The sequence below is a fragment of the Halichoerus grypus genome, chromosome 8 (assembly GCF_964656455.1).
Source record: "Halichoerus grypus chromosome 8, mHalGry1.hap1.1, whole genome shotgun sequence".
Taxonomy (NCBI): domain Eukaryota; kingdom Metazoa; phylum Chordata; class Mammalia; order Carnivora; family Phocidae; genus Halichoerus; species Halichoerus grypus.
In genome coordinates this window covers 108,192,940-108,211,304 of record NC_135719.1, presented here as the reverse complement: position 1 = coordinate 108,211,304, position 18,365 = coordinate 108,192,940, and the positions used below count along the sequence as shown (strand labels likewise).

At 37.6% G+C, this 18,365-nt stretch overlaps 1 protein-coding gene across 1 annotated transcript; it reads left to right on the top strand.

The window, feature by feature from the left end:
- The first annotated feature begins 3,037 nt into the window (after positions 1–3,037).
- On the top strand, positions 3,038–17,660 carry GMFB (glia maturation factor beta). Its single transcript, XM_036104547.2, is given in 8 exon segments — positions 3,038–3,171; positions 8,173–8,269; positions 9,894–9,943; positions 10,593–10,642; positions 11,149–11,231; positions 12,217–12,290; positions 13,946–14,011; positions 14,013–17,660. Coding segments are annotated over 8 exon segments (465 nt in total). The 5' UTR covers positions 3,038–3,168; the 3' UTR covers positions 14,055–17,660.
- Positions 17,661–18,365: the final 705 nt, after the last annotated feature.

The following is an 18,365-nucleotide window of genomic DNA, read 5'->3' as shown; positions in this document are numbered from 1 at the left end:
GGTGAGCACAATGAATTGTGCAAGACTGATGAATCACAGACCTGTACCTCTGAAACAAAAAATACATTATATGTTAAAAAAAAGAAGAAGAAGAAGGTAGCAGGAGGGGAAGAATGAAGCGGGGGAGATCGGAGGGGGAGATGAACCATGAGAGACGATGGACTCTGAAAAACAAACTAAGGGTTCTAGAGGGGAGGGGCATGGGAGGATGGGTTAGCCTGGTGATGGGTATTAAGGAGGGCACGTTCTGCATGGAGCACTGGGTGTTATACACAAATAATGAATCATGGAACACTACATCAAAAACTAATGATGTAATGTATGGTGATTAACATAACATAATAATAATAAAAAAAACCTTTCCTTCTTCAATTCACTGGCTATTTTGTTATTATTTACTCTTTAGAGTCCTTAGGTAGTTGTGTTTATATCCTGCCCAGAGCTTTTAGTTGTAATCAGTGAGAAAGAGAGACTGCAGCTTGGTTACTCCATCTTGGCTGGCTCTGGAAGTCCCTCTGTCCCTACAGTCTGACACAATAGCAGAAGGATCTTCTTAAAAGGACACTGAAGTCAGAATGATTCTGCTAAAATGTGTGACAGACCACATCATTCCCCTGCTCCATCTCTCCAATAACACTATATCTTGACTCTGTAAAAGCCAGAGTCCTTATGATCATTTACAAGGCTGTAAGATCCAGCCCTCCAATCCCTCTATGACTTCATCTACAACTCACCCCAGCTCATCCACTCCAGTCATTTGATTGCTTTTTTGTCCCCTGTAATAGCATGTATGCTTCTGCCTCTGGGCCTTTGCAGTGTTGTTTCCTCTGTGTGGAATGTTCCTCCAGATATCCACGTGGCTAATCTCCACAGCTTCAAATCTTTGTTCAGATATGACCTTGCTAATGAGGACTAGGACTACTACCCTATTTAAAATCACAAATCCCTCATCCCCTGCACTCCTAATCTCTTTTCCTATCCTCCACCCCCACACTAATCACCTTCTAACATAACAATTGTTTACTTATTTATTATTCTTATTGTCTATTACTTCCTCCTCCCCATTAGAATGTTAGTTCCAGGATGGTAGGGATTTTAAATCTGTTTTGGAGCTTGGTGCCTATTCTATAATGGGCCCTCAGTAAATATTTATTGATGGAGTGAAGTGGTGGGAATATATAAATAATACAAATATACTTTAGCAAGTGTGCTGTTACAGAGAAAAAAGGACTTAGAAAAAATTCAGGCCAGAAAAGATTATTCTAGTTCTGATCTTCCATCAATTTTTACTTAGAATTCTCCTTTACCATTGACCCTGATCTTGTTTTCATGTCAAATGCTTCCCTGGGGATAGAACACATTTCAGTGACTTCAACACAGCTTAGTATTGATAGGTACTTGACTTTTTTATATAGGTTAGCTAGGCAGAAAAGTTTTGGAAAACATTCTGGAACTTTGTGCCATACCCCCCCCCCCACCCCCTTCGTAAATAACCCAAGCCAGATGGCATTTCCAAGCCCCATTTAAAATAGCTGTAATATTTTTACTGGTTAAAACATGTTCTATAGAATGAGTTCGAAGTTTTTGTACATAGTCTATATTAATTTTATACCTCCCATAAAAGAAAATAAATCACATTTTCACCAGTGTTCTTATCTTGTCAGTACACCCAGTTCAACCTCTCTTTGGTGTAATATAAGACCAGCCCATTTCATAGCTGGTAACACTTGGGAAACATTAAAAAAAACAGAATGAAAGGGGGAAAAAAAAAAAACAATGGATTTACTATTTATCAGGTGTGATATCATGTAGCTTAATGTTAAATTTTTCACCTTTTCCTCCAATTCCTCCTATAGATGTAGAGAGAGGAGATTGGGAAAGGGTGGGGAAGGTTGGGGGAGAACCTATGTTAAAGTCACATATAAGCTCATGGACCACTAACATCACTTTATCTTCTTCCATCATTTGTTACATGGTACTATGTGTCAAACTTACCAGTCCCCTTCTCATGATAAAAAGTATTATGGGGGCAGATCACTATGAGAATGTAGTTGAGCTGTGGAATTTCTTATAGCTAATACTTTTATTTTTCTAATTTATGAGCAAATATAAGTATTGTATCAAATTAGTTTATGTATTTTGAACCCTGACTTAATGTTATTTATTAACATGCTAACAATTCTTTAAATTTAAACATTAATACAAACTTTAAAAATTCTAATAATTCTAATGAGGAAGGATGGCAGTGGGAGCATGTTCTGGAATTTTCTTTTTCTGTGGTTCTTTCACTCACTCAGCAAATATTAACTGAGCACCCATTATGGACCAGGCGCCATGCTAGCACTGCCCTGTGAACACCATGATATCCTGCCCCAGGAAGTGTCTTTATTGAAGGCAACTGTATGAATTCTAGAGTTCAAACTTTACTTCTTCCAAACTGCTTTCCTCACTACATTCAAAAATTAGCTTGCTCCAGTAAGTCTGCATCTCCTACAGAAACTTCTTTAAGTGTCATGAGGCAGTGGTTCATAACACCTATATAGACAGCAATCATCATTCAATCATACTTCAATAAATAAACGCCATTGAGAAAAGGAATGTATTCATCAAGTCCTGGAAAGTGGTGGGGATCCGGGGTGGGGGTGGTCAGAGAGGGTGGGAGGAAAGGCAGGCGTACCTAAGTTTGAGGGACCTTTCAGGGATCTGGGGGCTTTGGTTTCAGTTTCCGAGTGGGTTGAACTCCACGCTCAAAAATAAAGTGGAGAGTTAAATTTGGAAGGTAGGCTGTGGTCAACGCACATATTTGCCATTGACATGATTGACTTAATCATGCCACCATGAAATTGCTCTCAGAGTTTGAGTAAAGTTAAAAAGGAGCAAGAACGGGCTTGAATGTTAAGAGTGCATTTCGGCAGGGTGGCCCCACTCTCAGACAGACAGACAGAACCTCCTTTCCTAAAAAGAGCAGGAGCAAGCGGGCGCTCGCGTTTCGCCTAATTTTGAGCCGCGCCTCCTGCCGTCCGCCGTCACGTGCCGGCCCGCCCCGGCCGCGTTGATGGGCGGGGGGCCCACTCTGCCAGGCGCCGGGGCAGGAAGGGAGGCGGCCGCCGTGCCATTCTTAAAGGGGCCCGGAGGGAAGGCGAGGAGCTGCTGACGGCCGGAAGGAAAATGGTGAGTTGCCGCCGGGAGGGCGGGGGCCGGAGGGCTGGGCCAGCCAGCCGGGCTCTCCCGTTTGCCGGAGCCGAGTTCGGCGGGCAGCGCCCGAGGTGGGTCGGCGGCCGCTTCCGCCCCGGCTGCTGGCGCGTGCCCACAGCCAGGGACTTGGCCTCCCGCCGCTGCCACCCCGCGTAAGGGCAGCATCCTCCAGCCGGGCCTGGGGTCGACCCGCCCAGCGGCTCCTGGGACTGGGGTGCGGCCAGTGCGGCTAGATCATCCTCCCCCAGTCTTTCTGGATGGAGGCTTCCAGCTCCTGAACTGCAGGGTCGGAGGGGCCGGGGGTCCGGCCCAGCGAAGGGCTGCCCCAAACGCCGGTTTCTTTGCCAGGACCCGGGCCAGGCCTGAGGGGCCGATAGGCGCTGAGCACCTTCCTCCTGGCGGCCTTTGCAGGGAGGGCTCGAAATTTCAGATTCCATTCTCATGGCCTCGCCTTAGCTTCTGTTGTCTCCTTCCCCGGCCTGCCTCTAGGGCTTTTTCCGTATTCTTGCTTTCTTCCAGTTAGGGCAGTTGGAAATCTTTTGACCTAAGGTTTTGGTCCTTAGCCTTAAAGTGACCGTCAAAAGCTTTAGTTTGTTCTGGGGCTTTGGCTTCCGTTCTCGAATGGGTTGAACCCCTCGCTCAAAAATAAAGTGGAGAATTAAATAAATTGCCCAACAAGAATTTTCTGGATCTTTTCTATCGGGTGTTTAAATATGCTCATTTCTTTAGTTAGAAACAAAACACAATCCCCGCTGTCCTCTCTCTGACCTCCCACTCATTTCTCAACCCACCTCCCTCGAATAGATCTTGTCGTGGTCACCAAATCCAAGGGACTGTCTTTGCTTCTCATCTTTCCTGACTTTTCATCTGCATTCCAGGCACTTGACTGCTCTCTCCTTTTTGAAGCATTTTCTTCGGCATGCTTTACCCTTGGCTTCTGTTTTTTCTCCTACTTTTCCTGTTGGTCCATTTGTGTCTGATGCAGACTGAAGTTCGCCTTACCTGGATATCACATGTAGGAGTTCTAGGCTACAGTCTAATGCTTTGTTTTCCATTCTGTATTCTTTCTACATACTTTCTTACACTCATAGCTTCAATTACCTCCTACCTGTAAGCAGATGACTTGTGAATTTTTATCACACTTGCTTCTGAGATCCAGTCCAGATCTATATATCCCACTATTTAGTTATACTCTAGGAAGCTTTTCCCCACTTGGGTGCCTCAAAGCCACTTCAGTTCGTCCAAAATAGAACTCATGCTCTTTCCCTGCAAACCTGCTCTTCCTCAGTGTTCTTAACTCAGTGAAAGGTATCATTTAGTGTGTTATGCAAGTGAGAAGCTTCAGGGTCATCTTGATAACCCTTTTTCCTAATTCACCCCTCCAATATCCAATCTGTCACTAGCACGTTTGTAGTGGTTAAGAGAGTGGCTAGAGATCAGACTTCACTAGTTGTGTAACTTTGGGGGGTAAACAATCTCTCTAAGCCTTAGTTTCTTGCAAAATGGGGATAATAGAACAAACTCATCCTAAGGGATTGTTTTAAGGATGAGATGAGATGCATGTAAAGGATATAGCACCATGTTTCTCATAGTGTTTAATACATGTTAACTGTTATTAGCAGTATTTCCCTACTTCTCTTGATCTTCATCAACCTAAGCTACTTTTCGTCTCTCCCTTGTACTAAGCTTGCCAAGTAACTAGTCTTGCTCTATTCATCTTGGCACTCTGCCTGTTTCCTGCATGCAAATCTGGTCACGTTTCCCATCATCACTCTGCTTAAAACCCTTTAGTGACTTCCCTTTGCTTATAGGATAAAGACCAAAATATGACCCACTGGGACCTATGTGGTCCAGCCCCTACCCAAACCTCCTATTATACCATGTTCCTTCTCATTCTTTGTGCTTGAGTCACATTGGCCTTTCATTAACTTAGATGTGCCATGATCCCTTTAATCAAAGGGTCTTTGCATAGGCAGTTTTGGTCCTTCAGATACCCTTTTCAGGCAGATCTTTTGTGACCATGGTGTTCTTCCTTAGTCGTAAGTTCTCATAGCAGCCTGTGTCTCTCCTGCCTAGTTCTTATCACAGGTGCAAACAAGTATGTTTTCTTACCTGATCCTTTTGATGTAGGTCTGTTCCCTATAGACTATATTAGAAGCTCCCTGAGGGCAGGCCCATATTTATTTATTTATTTTATATGATTGTATCCCTAGCAGTTAGCACAGTGGTTACACTCACTAAATGTTCCTTACGTGGATAAACCAATAGGTGAACACTTGTTCACACTCCACTTTACTGTGTGTTAATATTTACCCATACAGAGTTGTTTGCAGGGTGTTATACTCATTCCTAAATGCTTCTACTAATTAAGCAATTAGAATTGACTGAGCCTGAAAGAAGATGTGGTATATATATACAATGGAATATTATGCAGCCATCAAAAGGAATGAGATCTTGCCATTTGCAACGACATGGATGGAACTGGAGAGTATTATGCTGAGCGAAATAAGTCAAACAGAGAAAGACATGTATCATATGACCTCACTGATATGAGGAATTCTTAATCTCAGGAAACAAACTGAGGGTTGCTGGAGTGGGGGGTGGGGTGGGAGGGATGGGGTGACTGGGTGATGGACACTGGGGAGGGTATGTGCTCTGGTAAGCGCTGTGAATTGTGCAAGACTGTTGAATCACAGACCTGTACCTCTGAAACAAATAATGCAATATATGTTAAGAAAGAAAAAAAGAAGAAGAATGTAGCAGGAGGGGAAGAACGAAGGGGGGGGGAAATCGGAGGGGGAGAAGAACCATGAGAGACGATGGACTCTGAAAAACAAACTGAGGGTTCTAGAGGGGAGGGGGGTGGGAGGATGGGTTAGCCTGGTGATGGGTATTGAGGAGGGCACGTTCTGCATGGAGCACTGGGTGTTATGCACAAACAATGAATCATGGAACACTATATCTAAAACTAATGATGTAATGTATGGGGATTAACATAACAATAAAAAAATTAAAAAAAAAAAGAATTGACTGAGCCTGGGTCCCTTTTTTTTTAGGAAGGAATTTTTGGCCTTATTACGGTATTGGGGGGATGAAAATACCCCCCAAAAGAGCTGTATAAATTAAATCACAGTATGTTTTTCACTTGGTTCCTGGTCCTTAGAATGTCAGAATTGCACAAGCAGCTCTGAGTATCAGAGCTGGAAGATAAGACTTTTGTGATAAATTGGTCTTTGCCTAAAGAGGAATCTAAAATATTTATTAGTTTCACTAATGGGTTCTACCTTTGGTTGAAGAGAGAATGAAAATTCTAGTTTTTTGACTCTATATCTTTCTTGAAGATAGAAAAAATAGACTAGGGTTGAATACTACCTTCAGGAAGCTCCATATGACTTAGCATCTCTTTCTCTAAGGAGACTAGGACGCATGTACTTGACTCCTACAGGAGCCTTATTCATTGGATAATAGTTATTGGTGGGATGTCCTTTCTAATTGTAAATAGCATATCCCATGGTATATCATACCTTACATATTACCAGTGTTCTGAATTTAAAGGACAATTTAAAATGGACAGCTATTTCCTGCTTTAACTTATGCTCTCATTTACCCAACATGGGGTCAAAAAACCAGGCTTTTATTAAATTTGTGTTTTAACTTAAAATTGAAAACGTTAATCTTTTTGGGTTATAATGAGACCTGTGTATTTAGCATTGGTCTCAGAACTGTTCTAATTCTCTTGAAGGAGGGGGGATCTTATGTATGAAAAGATCAAAGAATGTGGACCTTGTTTGGTACCTGAGTCAATCGAACCAACTGTTGGGGGAAAAAACAAAACAAAACATTGAGGGGAATTTGAATTCTGTTTGATTATTTGAGATTGGAATTATTGTTAGTTTTTTAAGGTGAGATAATGTTATTGTCCTTATATTCTTAATGGCACATACTGTCATTTTAATAATACATACTAAAATATTTACAGTTGAAATGACTTCAGGTCTTTGCTGTGTGACAGTCCATCGGGCAGTATTGAGAGTGTTGATGCAATAAGATTGGCTGTATGTTGATAATGTTTGAAGCTGAATTATAGGTGCATAGGATTCCACTATACTATTCTTTCCTTTTGTATGTGTTTGAAGTTTTACACATTAAAAAAAAGGAAGAAAAAAAAAGATTTCCATGCTTGTGTTTGCAATCAATAATACATTTGCATTACTAAGAGAAGAGTCCTTTGGTCATTTCCTTGCCACATTTCTGGAGAAGAATCTCTTACATTTTTTCATAATTTGTAAAAGGTTCTTTTAGTTTTTATATTTGTTTCATCTGGTTTTGCTTCCGTAGTTCTTTTTTTTTTTTTTAAGTAATCTCTACACCCAATGTGGGCCTTGAACTCATGACCCCAAGATCAAGAGTTGCATGCTCTACAGACTGAGCCAGGCAGGCATCTTGCTTTCATAATTCTTAATAACTTCTTTTTTTAAATTCCCATAGTCATTTTATTAAGATATAAAATGTTACTGGTCTTCACTCTTGTGGTTTATTTTTCATACTTTATATGTATTTTTTCATAGTTGTGAGATGCAAAAATGAACCAGGGTCTTATTAATTCTAAGTATAATAAAGATTACTTTCCTGCATAGTGCAAAAATATTATACTTCCTAACAGCAGACAGTGATCCTGTAATTTCCTATATTCTTCTCTTCCTCTCTGGTTCTGATGAAATTGCACATTATTGTATCTAGTTCTTTAAGACATTTATTAGCCAAAGAGAAAGTTAAAGTGTAGCCTAGATATAAGATGAACAATTAATGTAGATACAAAGGTTGGTAGATTTAAAAGCTCTTTAAGTATTCATGTGTTTCATGTTAACTCACATAACTGTGACATTTGTAGATGTCAGTGTATGTTTTTAAAGGTATTAAGTTTTATAACTTAAACACATACATGGCATTGAAGTCATGATTTTTTTTCTTTTCTAGAGTGAGTCTTTGGTGGTTTGTGATGTCGCTGAAGATTTAGTGGAAAAGCTGAGAAAGTTTCGTTTTCGCAAAGAAACGAACAATGCTGCCATTATAAGTAAGCTAAACGTGATTGCCTCAGTTACATGGTCTTCGTTGAATTTTATCTTATAGCCACATTGAATAAACTGAGCCATTAGGAAATAATTTGCCTCCTTCTGTTTTAATCTTTCCCCTTGCTTTTATTTATTTATTTATTTTTAAAGATTTTATTTATTTGTCAGAGAGAGAGAGCATGTGCCAGGGCACAAGCAGGGGGAGCGGCAGGCAGAGGGAGACGGAGAAGCAGGCTCCCCCCTGAGCAAGGCTGGGGGTGGGGGCACCTCCATCCCAGGACCCTGGGATCCTGACCTGAGACAAAGGCAGACGCTTAACTGACTGAGCCACCCAGGCGTCCCTTCCCCCTTGTTTTTAGATCATTTTAAAAAATAAGTAACAGCTGTTATCCTAGAACAGAGGTGGAGTGTCCTACCTCTCTCCTCAGCTGCCCTTTACAGCTCTGAAGATGATCTTCTTAGTTACCTGGTCATTGTAGTGACCCATCCAACTCCATCCTTTAACTTCTCAGGAGACTAAAAATTGCCTGGTCATTCAATCTCAGCCAGAAGCTTTTGCCTGCACCTAAAATGGTAGTGTTCAGCATTGTCTTCACAGTGATTTGGGGCCTTATTTCAATTCTAGACTTGAACCCCAGTTTCGTGGAGAGTACTTTTAAGTGTCATTGACTTCTGACAATAGAATGATTTGCATATTGCCTCTCCCACTGTGAACTGTATCTGATGTTATGTAGATTTCTTTTATATTCTTAAGTAATATTTAATATGTGGGTGGTGATTTAGAAAGATGAAGGAAGGGCAAGGGGGTAACAGTGTAGATCTCTATAGACTGCTTAACAGAGAGGCATCTGGCAGATGTGAATTAATGAGGTAGTTACAACTTATAATCAGTTTTGGTTCTATTACAAATAAATACTACAACATAGGCATACAGTTCTTAAAAGTGAAAGTTCATGTCCGTGCCATTTTGCTGCGAAAGGTAAAGCTCTGAGATCTTACCATATCTTACAGAATTTACTATGAAATTAGTGTAAAACTAAAAATGGCCACCTTTCCTGAGTAATGGAAAAGAATAAAGGCATAGATTAAACATATTTCAGTTTGGCTTTGGATTATGTTACATATATTTGAGTATAGATATCACTGCTATTTGGTAATCCACTATCTCATAATAATCCTACTGCATTATGAAATCTTGACTCTGGAGAAGCTGGGAATTGGTGCTTGTTCTATCTTAACCCCTGGTCTGCTTTTCCTCTTGCAGCTCTAACCATGTTACATAGACCAGTCTCATTTACAGTCACCCTTTCAGACCTTATGTAGGAAGTTGCATTTGAGTTACAAAATTCTTCAGACACACAGAAAATGTAAGGAGTTGACATAAAATTCTAAATAAGCAAATTAGGTGATGGGAATTATGGGTAAAAGCCTTTAAATGCTGACTGCTTGAAAAGCACAGCTAGCTAATAGACCGTAACTAAACTGCAAATGAGTTCCTTAATGTTTTAATTTTAGATGCCAGAAAAAGGGCTGAAACTCTGTGGGTTGGGTAGATCAAGGTCACATTGGAATCACAGTTTACAAAAAAAAAAATCACAGTTTACTTACACTATATTTTTATTTTAGTGAAAATTGATAAGGATAAACGCCTGGTGGTACTGGATGAAGAGCTTGAGGTTTGTTTGATCATCTAAGTACATTTTTATAGTTAAGCAATTATTATTGCCTAACAGATGCTATGTTAGTTACATGTACTTTTAAAATGAGTCTAAATAGATGCTCATTATGCATGAAAAGCATGTGCTAATTATTATGTAGCACATTGTCTTGCCGATTGAATCACCTTCTTTAAAACATTACTGAAATCCAGTGTAATAAGTGGTAGAAGTTAAGGCTACATGTCCGGTATAACTTCTAAATTGCTTGGCCAGTAATTAAAAACTAAAATGCTATAACCTAAGGATTTAGTTTGTCAAATTAAGTAACAAATTTAGACTGAAAAGAAATTCACTTTTTTCCCCCTAAATCAGACATTGATGTTTCCTTTGGGGGGTGGCTTTTTATCTTATTCAGTATTCCCTGACAACTGGAACATGAGCATGACTATTTAGTTAATAAATGGAACTAAACTGAGTGGGCTGGAGTGGGCTTTCAGTGGATTAAGGGTTTAGTAATCTCAGGTTATATGCAAGTTAGTAACATAAGATTTATGTTGTGGTATATGGTTATGAATTTATATCTACTAGTAGAATGGGTGCTTGGTATATCTCTTAAGGATTTATGGGTCAGAAAATGCTTAAAAGTTGTTTCTCTTTATGGTTCCAGGGCATTTCACCGGATGAACTTAAAGATGAACTGCCTGAACGACAACCTCGATATCCTTTTCTTAGTGCTTTAAAAAGATTTGTTTTCTTTTGTGGTCAGAATTTTATTTATGAAGTTGGTTTGTTCAATTTTTAAAAGCCATGTATTTTACAAAAATTTCTCCTACACCATGATCACAATCAAAATATGTATGCACATATTGGACTAAGAAAAATGGGAAGTTGACACACTAGTGGGATGAATTACTTCCTTTTTAAAAAATTCCTTTTATTATTATGTGTTTACAGTAAAAATTTAGAAAGAGAAAAAAAATCCATACTAACTCCATACTTTTAATACATTTATTTTTGAGAGATTATATGTTTTTAAACCTTATCTTTGGAGCTCATGTATACTTTTATGGAAAGATAATGTTAATAAAGGTATGGCTCAAATGGAGAGAACAGAAATTTACCACTCACTAGCTCCCCAGGTGTGTATTTTCTTTCAGAACTTTGTTGGTAAGTACTTGTGTCAAATAGAACAGTCATTTTAGTTTCTTTAACTTGAGAAAAACCTTCATTGTATATAGTTATAAATACCAACATGATGATGGAAGAGTTTCATATCCTCTGTGCTTTATTTTCTCCAGTCCTGTTGGTGAGTGAATTTCTTTAAATAGTGCATATTTGGTTCTGATCTAATTAAACCATTTTTATAGGAGACAAATTTTATGCTTGTTTTAAAGATGTAAAGTGTTGAATAACCTAAATAGAGGTATGTGTGCATGTGCACACGAATTCATCCCTAGAAAGAAGTTGCTATAAAGCCTCCCCTCTTAGAACTTGCTTGTTTTCTTAGGATAAATTTCTAGAAGTGTAATTGTTTGGTCAAATCATACATACATTTTAAGGAATTTAAAATGTAGTGACATTTTAAAACACCAACATACATTTTCTTTCTAGGTTTCGTGTATAAGTGCATGAACTTCGTGTATAATCATGATATATATTTGCGTTTATCTTTAAAATAGTACTTAATGATGATATTCCTGTAACCTTAAGAATAGTCCCAGAGTAGCTTACATTGGATATTGAAGTGGCTTATTGTTATTTAAGATATATCCATTATCACCAGAACTCCCAGTACCACTACCATTTAAGCCCACAGTAAACTCTGAACTCTTCTCTAAACTTTACTATTTGTATCATTTACTTAGCACTTAAAATAACTGCAGTTCCTTTTTAACTTAGTATGTAAGCAGCCTGTAACTTTTTTTCAGGGCAGATCTCCCCACACTGATTCATCACCATCCCCAAACCTATATATGTTAGGCGTCCATAAAATCGATCTTGATATTTAATGTCAAAATTAAGATTGTGCTGAAAAGTTCTTAAGTATTTACAAAGTCCTAAAAGATATGCAGGGACCTAGCCACATTTATTTTTGTCAAGCCCCGGGACTTGTTTGTCAGTTAGCCATGGCTCCGTGCAGGCGGTGAAGTGCACCTACACAGTTAGACTGAAGCTTTCTGTAAACCTGATAGCATAAGAAAATCCTACATGTGTCATTTTAGAAGTAAAAAATGAAAACCCATCATTTTTTCAAAATCTAAGTCTCATTTCTATACTGATCTCTTTTCCAGGGTGTAAGCCTGAACAACAGATGATGTATGCTGGGAGTAAGAATAAGCTAGTCCAAACAGCTGAACTAACCAAGGTGATATTTGTGTTTGACTTGCTTGTTGAGACAATATTTTTCCCTCACTATTAGACCATTAGCTAAAGTAATCTGAAGAGTTAAGTATTTTTTATGCAGGTGAAAATTAATTAGAACAGAGCAATAAATTTGGAGAGTTTTACTGTTTGGAAAAAGAATGATAGAAGTCTTTAATCAAAGTGTGTTTTTTGAGTGGAAATTATAAGTTGATTAGAAGAAATCACATTTAAAATATAGGCAGCTTTAGAAAAGCCACTGCCACCATTCAGCCTATTGAGAGTTTCTCATCTTCCATAATGTAGTTTCTAGTAGATAACAGTAAGCATTGGAGCTTCTCAGAGCTCTTTACCATAGGCTAAATGAACCAGATTCTGTGCAGGAATTCCGTATTATGCAGTTAACTGTATATTGTTCCCAAGTCGAAATTGTTAAGAATACTTATTAGCTTTATTAAGCTAGACCATTCTGTTTATATGAGACACTTTCCTTAAGATTTAACATGCCCCCATTGTTTTATGGCATTGTTGAAGTTTAACGGTAAGATGGGTACTTGTTTTCAAACTTTATTTAACTTCACGTATTAGTTTGAGTTGAAAAAAGTATATACTTCTAAGGTTTTGAAATAGAATATTACATCACTAAAACAATATTAAATAACATTTCCTTTCAGGTTTTATTTTAAGGACAGCGTCAGTGTTTTACCCTTAGGTGTTTAACCAGCAGCCCAGGAGATGTCTTTAAGTGCCCTCTGCCTTTTCCCATTAGCTCATGTGATTGTCATTGACACCACCAATTTATAGACGCTACTTTCTCTCATTTGTACCATAGGAACACCCTGGAGTTGCTCTAAGGGGGTCGGGTAATTAGGAGGGAGTTCTGTTAACAGCCTCATTTCCATTCTGATCCCACAGCCCACCATCAAGTACTGGAATTAAGGCATTACAATTTATAAGTTACTGTTACAAATAATCACATCGAATCCTCACCACAACCTTGTGAGGTTGATGATGATATTCCTATTCTGTAGATGGGAGAACTGAGGTTCAGAAGATAAAAGACTTGCCCAGGGTTGCATAATAGTAAATGACAGAGATAGGATTCAAACCTACATTGGCCTCAATCCCATCCTTTCTGCTCTATTATGTTGTTTCTGTATAGAAAGACTTCCTGGGCCTGCGTGTGTACAGATTCTTGCAGAGATCCGTGGCTGAGGACCTGTAGTCCATCCTTTTCAAAACAATCCACAGCTTGTATTTCCTCCAGCTATGGAAGACCAGCATATGTTCTTCCACTTCCTAACTAACTAGACTGATTTTAGTTGTGTGTACTTGGGGTATCTCTTCTAGTGGGTAAGATGTACAGAACTGTTCTTTTAGAATATTCATAGATTTGATTTGTAGATTTGTAGATTCTTTTAGAATATTCGTAGCTTTTAAGAGAGTTTTGGTTTTATGCCATCTTGATTGCTAAACTTTGGTAACTCAGTACCTAGTTAGCACTTAAAAAAAGTAAAGGTATATCTAATTTACAAAGATAAGTTATGACCAACATGAATGAAAGGAAGGAGAACTTGGTATGTAATACTCACATATACAATGTGTTTGATTTTTTTTTTTTGAGAGTGTCAAAGTATGACCTAACGTTTTTTTCTAAAGGTATTTGAAATAAGAAATACCGAAGACCTAACTGAAGAATGGTTACGTGAGAAACTTGGATTTTTCCACTAATGTGAACTTCTGTGTTTCTGAAGTTTTTATGTATTAACCTGACCATACTGGAACCAGACATAAATACTTATGCCTAAAAATGCACTGTTACTTACAGTTTGTTTCCTGCAGTAAAGAAAAACTCTTCATTTGTTCAAAGTTTGAACAAAGGGGAAATCATCTTCATAGTAATGAAACTTTGTAAAGTGTTTCCTTATATTTGTAATTGTTAGGTGGACTACTTCTCTCCAGGGACTTTTTGCACTCTTGTGACTAATTTCTATAACTTACGGTTCAGAATTTGTTACGATTTACAGACACCATTGGAAAGTGGGTATTAGATTGTGATAGACAACAGTTGCCTCCTTTTGACAAATACTGGATATTAGCAGTTTATATATGAAAATAGCATATTATCACTTGTCAAATCTTTAAAATTTGTTTGGGGTAAAAGACTTGAATGACCCGATTTAGAGCCATGAAAAATAATTTACTGTAGTGTAAAGCTGCATTACAAGTACACTTGTCATCAATTCCATACCTTCTTTGGTTTCCTATATCTTTTTAATCAAGTCCAGAAACTTTGTTCATCAGTCATTCATTCTTATGGTCTGGGAATTAGATTTTATAGTAGTTATGACACGTTTTCTTCTTACAGGAAATAGCATCTTAGTCTTGGAAATTGATAGGTTGGAACTAATCAAGGGCTTCATTCCTGGTTGTGTCATAGCTAGATAGTTTTGGATCTAGGTTAATAATACTTTATTTATAAAGCACCTCTTAATGTTGTCCTGTGAACACAAGTTATTTTAAATGTGTTAATACTGTGCCTTTGATTTGTTAGCTTTAAAGTTAGTTTAAGACTTTTACACTGCCAGTATTCCAGATTTGGTGAAATTAATACTTTTGTAAAGGGTCCAAGTAAAACAATTTTCTAATGTGTATATCTGAAATTTGTAATAAAATCAACTTCATATTTTTAAAAATTCCAACTATCTACTTGCATTGGTGAATATATGGCAGTTGAGAGTTATAATTTGGGGTGTATTTATGATTACCTTTGTGCCATAAGAAAAATTACTTATCTTAAAACCTTGGCCAGAGTTAATAACATTAACAAAGTAATAGAAATTGCATCTTATATCCTAAACGTCAGAAGATATTCCCAACTGGACATCCATCTTGTTGGCATCCTTGGCAGAAAGCAAGGATTCTAATATATAGTGTACTTTAAGAACAACATATAAGTGACTCTTTCACATTAATTTGACAAAAGGTCTTGAGACTGTAAAGACTAACCAAATTTGGTGAGTGAATTCTTATATTAAGAATATCTTAGTCATTTCAAAACTAGAAAGGCATTATTTTATGTTGACGTATTTTTCATTTATATATTCTTTGCATTTTTTTTTTGAGGTTTCTGTGCCAACACTAATAAAGAGGTAAAGATAGTTGGAATTTTCACAATATTGAATCTTCTGTGGCCAACACTGTTTGGCTTCACTAATCTAAAAAACAGGAAGCAATAGGAAGTTAGTTGGAGTTGAGGAAGTGCTAGAGTGGACATTTGTTTTGGTTAATGAATGGGAAGGACTCTTTATTCCAATTTCCAGAGAGAGAGAGAGAGAACTTCAAACCCAGGAAGTTTACAAATTCTTTAAACAGCTATTTTGATATTGGAGAATAATGCTTATAATTCTGTGGAAATGCAGATATAACCCAAGTGAATGGGGAGTGTTTTTAATGTTTTTAAATGAAGGAAATGAGATTTCATTTCACCATGTTTGCAGCAATAAGAGAAACTAGTGCTGCAAGAATGTATTTTTTAATGAGGTTCCTTATTTTGTCTTGCATGTTTTAGTTGTTTTGTTTTGTTTTTAAATTTGAAAGTCCTCCATATTGTCAGATGATACTGACTTCCATAAACAGAACTTAGTTCCCCTGTTCTCTAACAGGGACAAAGAGCTGTGATAAATCATGCTTTTTTGAGCTTATTTGACTCCTTATCAATAACATGTATTTTGCAAGACAATAGATTATGATTGGGGAATCAGTAGAACATGTTTTGACTCCCTCTGTCCTATAGGGAGACTTACAAATCCTATGCTCTAGAGTGTTCTCAGACTTTTATATAAATTTCCCTTCCATGTAATCAAATTTTGCATTGCTCTTTTCAAGATATGTTCAGTTTGCTCTCTTTTTCTGCCTTCTCTCAAATAGTAACTCCAGATTGGATAATTCCAGTTTATACATTCCATAGCTTTCTGGTGCAGCCATTCCCGTTCATATCTTAATCTTTCCCTTTTGGCATCAGCTTTTTTCCTGGGAACCCCCTTCATGGTCTTCTAAGTCAGCATTAGTTTTGAAATTGTTGGCCTTGCATGAGTTCTGCATAGCATCTAATGTTGTCACAATAGAGCCAACTAGTAATCCTAGCATGTTTTTAGTACAGTTTTTGTGGCAACATAAATGACATATGAAGAAAAACTGTTCTCAGGTTACTATGCTGAAATTCCAAAATGTCAGAGTTTTGAATAGTCTCCCTTTGTTCTGGTATTGAAGCAATCATGTTAGGAGAAGGGTTGTTAGACCGTTTTTGTTTAATTGACTTCTAAAATAAGTGTTCAAATTGTCTATTTCTAAAAAGTTTACCAAATACCTAGTGCAGTTAAACATACTCTTGTTTAAGAGGGTGTTGCAAAATTTTTTATTACCGTTACTAAATAACCTTTGTAGCAAAATGTCTGTCTGCACTTTTCTCTCCCCTTTTATCTCCTATTTTCAGGAGTCAAATGTAGCCATAAACTGTATCCTGGTCTGACACTTTAACTAAAAATTTCCAGTTAGAGGAATTTATTGCCAAATTAAATTTGGCTGTCTTTATTCCCCACCTATATAGGTAGTTAGGAAGGTATACTTAAAAAAATGTTTGGACTACTTTAAAACCTGAGCAATGTCATTAATCCATAACGTGGACTAGTGATGGATAGATATTTTCATAAGAGTTTAAATGCTGATATTTGGTGGAAGTAGAGAGTAACTTGTATTCTATCAATTCAAATATTCTTAGTACGGTTGCTTTCCCTATTTGTTCAATAGACTGATAATACTGGAATCTGTAGAATTTGAGCCTTTACAACTTATGTGAAGAAGTGTCTCAAACATTTCTGGACAAATCTTATTTTGTATTTCTGGAAGAATGTAAATCTTCTTAGGCCACTTAACACCAATGGCCCCAAGTTGAATATTCTTGCGAAATTTGTTTCTTGTTATGCCATTTGACATTTCAAATCAGTGACCATGTTCCTGTAATATTCAGAACAACTGTGTTAGGGTTGTGATAGAAACTGTGTTTTCTTGCTTTCTGGAATATAGTTCATACACATATATTACTTGAATATTGTTTGAGATCACTAACTCTCCAGGGCAGTTCCCACTGATCTAGATGGTCCAATATAATCTCATTCAGGAGGCTTGAAACATTAATGGTTTAGTCTTGTGAATTTTAACAGTTCCCTGTCATCATTTAACAAACTCAACAACTGCACAACTTCTTAAGCTGTGATTTCAGTCTCTGCTAGTTCATATTGCATGTTTATTTTGGACAGTCTTCTGTTAAGCATGGTGCTTGTACTGGTTTAAATAAAATGTTAACATGAAAGGACTTCTCGCTTCTCATTTTTTTCTCACCTCCTCTCCCTTTTGGAGTTACCCTCACCTGCGTGGCTCAATTGTGGCCTTTGCGTGAGCCACAGTGATTCAGCAGTTTACTTTCTCTGGAAGAACTGAGAGGCAAAATAAACAGGAACCACTTGGCAAAGATAGGATTGGGTGAGGGAGAATGTAACAAGATTATAAACATTTCTCAAACTTGTTCTGAGGCTAGAATGATTTGTTTGTAGTGGCAGAGGGCATTTTCTCAAATGATGAACCCTTGCTCTTAAAGGGAAAACCGTAAGTTAAAGGGGCTGTGTACTTCCCAAGAAATCAAATTGAAGGATCTTTTATTGAATATAGTATGTCACTTTTAAACATCCACTGAAGATCCATCTTGCCTTTGTTTTAGACTATTCTGAATGGTTTGTGTTTCATATTGAATGAATACAAATCACCACTACTTACCTAATTTTTAGAGTCTAACGTACACTTCTTGTGATTGAATAGGTGATAGAAGTCACGATTTGTTCATGGTTTGTGAAAGGAGTAGTTTATTGTCTTCCTGTCTTCAAGAATCTCACAAGGAGAATTGGCCAGAGCTTGGAAACATGTCTTATTTCTCAAATTTGTCCATTTACGTATTCAAAACAGCCAGCTCCTAAATTTTTTCACCTTCATTTTTATTTGGGGGCGGGGGGTGTCCTTTTACTTT